Below are 2,500 nucleotides of genomic sequence, written 5' to 3'. Positions count from 1 at the left end.
CCCCCCCCAACACCTACACACACACGCACGCACGCACTGTCCGTCAGCGCAGCCATGGTAGCGTGCCAACGTCACTGCCCTGCGCTGTGCCTCCTCTCCGCACTGCTGTTTCCAAGCGCCCCAGTCTGTGGACAGGGTTGCCATGACTCCGTGGGCACCCAGAGAGACTCACGTGGGCTCGGCTCACAATGGCTGAGTACCTTTATTCATCCTACCCTCGCTTGCCAAACACGGACAGGGCCAAACCAGATTACATCACATCAGAGGCGTAACATGGACAAATATCGATGAGGCAGAAATTCAGTGATGACTCTTTTCTTCTGTGTGTTTATTTTTTATATGATCCACTTCAGTGCTGCTACATTGCAAGAGGCCACAAGCCTTAGGCTTTGAACAGAAGCCATATACAACATCTCCCTCTCACCCCCCTCTCTCTCTCTCTGTCTATAACTTAAAACACATGCACATTTGGAAAAGTTTAACTTAATATCACAGCAGAAAGGAGGATAAGTCCATAGTGAGCTGAGAGACATGAACGTCAGTGCAAGCTGAGTAAAGATGTGGAACTTGGCCCTGCCCACTGACAGCCACATAACGCCACCTGTCTTGCACCAGCAGAAAACAACAACATTTGCATTTATACGCCTAGGTTCACACTCTTAGACAGGACACGCCCCCTTTAAGACTCAGCGTTTGGTCTTGGTTCCTTTTGTTCAGATGAGCCAGTAACACTTCTGATCATGGTGTTGAACAGCATGCAGAGCAGTGTCGATTTGCCCTGTTAACACCATATGCAGATCTATTATGCATAATTATCTGGCAGTCTGTTTTGTTTGTCTACTTAAAGGGTAATTAAATGACAAACTGGCACTGGCATTTGGATTTTCAAGTAGCTACAAGCAGTGTTCAGTATGTGAGACAGACCATGTTCATACAGTGCTCAGACAGCATTCAGGCAGTGTTCAGTACGTGAAGCTCACAAGGCTGTGTTCAGTATATGAGGCGGACAGTGTTCAGTATGTGACGCAAACCCCATTGAAGGCAGTGGTAGCTCAGTGGCTAAGGTGCTGGACTAGTAGTCGGAAGGTTGCCAGTTCTAGTCCCACCACTGCCAGGTTGCTACTTTTGGGCCCCTGAGCAAGACCCTTAACCCTCAATTACTCTAGTTGTACTCAGTCATAATTGTAAGTCACTTTGGATAATGTATATGTAAACAGTGTTCCGCTTGTGTTCCTTGTGTGAGGTAGACAGCTCCAGTATGTGAAGCTACTGCTGTTCAGTAGCAATGGCCTTGTGTAGGACAGCAGACATGTCCTACACTGCTCTGCGGCTGAGAGCAGTAAGGGGACAGAGTACAGAGAGACCTGCTCTTTAACATGGCCTGTCAGCTAGGGAGTGTGGCTGGCCTTTCCCTCTTAAAAACCGTGTCTCTCACATCCACAGGAGGAGGGCACACAGCCCCTCAACCTCTCCGCCCGGCCCAAGACGGCAGAACCTGTCAAGTCGCCCACGTCCCCCACACACAGCCTGTTCCACGGCAGCAAGAACAGCCCCAGCAGCCTGTCCAAGAGTGGCAGCCTCTCCAGCCCACTGGCAGGCCTCGGCCGGGCCTCCTCCCTGGGTAAGACCCCCCCAGGGCTTCTCCTCAAATACAAACCACTGGGAATTAGTTAACATGTTGACATTTGCTATTTGACAGATCCCGTCGTCTTGTTAATCACGCACATGTGCTTTGTGAGCTTCATCCTTTGTCCCATCTGCCCCGTTGTGCACGGAGCTACAACCACGTCTCCGTCGGGCCTTGCCATTAGAGACAGCCTTGTAAAGCCTGATAAATACTGCCACGGCCGATTTGATTTCAAAGCTCGCAATTTCTTCTTTCATATTGAACCCTTTTTTTCGGAAGTTACAGTTAACTGTTGCTAAAAACAGTCTTTCATTAAACCGAAACCGTTTAGTTGAACTGGGTTCATTTCCCTTCTCCTCTTGGCCTCGTCCTTTGAACACAGACTTGGTGTTTGTTTTCGTTCTATTTCCGAGTTTTAACTGCCACCCGGCCTCACCTCGCTTTGATCTGTTAATTACAGAAAGGCGTCGCACGCCAAGATTGCTACCCCCCACATCCCCACACACGACGCATGCCACACATACACTAAACACATGGTGTGTGCGGCTGCGTTGAGCCAATAGCCAGACCCCCTGTGGAGCATCTTTCACCAAATGTGCCTATAAACGCTGGCTGCCACCATGATAGTGCATCTCCCAACTCTGTGTGCGCGTGTGTGCGTGTGTGTGCGTGCGTGCGTGTGTGTGTGTGTGTGTGTGTGTGTGTGTGTGTGTGTGTGTGTGTGTGTGTGTGTGTGTGTGTGCGCGTGCACGTGCAGACATCCTGTCCAACCTGAACTCCACGGCGCTGTTCGGAGACCAGGACGCAGTGATGAAGGCCATCCAGGAGGCCAGGAAGATGAGGGAGCAGATCCAGAGAGAGCAGCTCCAGCAA

General features: G+C 50.5%; 1 protein-coding gene across 12 annotated transcripts in view; it reads left to right on the top strand.

Annotated features, from left to right (window-relative positions):
- The window catches only part of sox6 (SRY-box transcription factor 6), a 163,297-nt gene that overhangs the window by 131,467 nt on the left and 29,330 nt on the right, over positions 1-2,500 (top strand). For all 12 annotated transcript variants that reach the window (XM_081708898.1, XM_035531260.2, XM_035531266.2 and 9 more), the window contains 2 exons: positions 1,444-1,621; positions 2,385-2,500. The exon at positions 2,385-2,500 is cut by the window's right edge and continues 72 nt beyond it. In XM_081708898.1, coding sequence (XP_081565024.1) covers positions 1,444-1,621; positions 2,385-2,500 — 294 coding nt within the window. The remainder of the gene's footprint in view (positions 1-1,443; positions 1,622-2,384) is intronic.

The sequence above is a fragment of the Electrophorus electricus genome, chromosome 3 (genome assembly GCF_041902795.1).
Source record: "Electrophorus electricus isolate QZ-2024a chromosome 3, ASM4190279v1, whole genome shotgun sequence".
NCBI classification, from domain to species: Eukaryota; Metazoa; Chordata; class Actinopteri; order Gymnotiformes; family Gymnotidae; genus Electrophorus; species Electrophorus electricus.
This window is presented reverse-complemented; position numbering and strand designations above follow the sequence as displayed.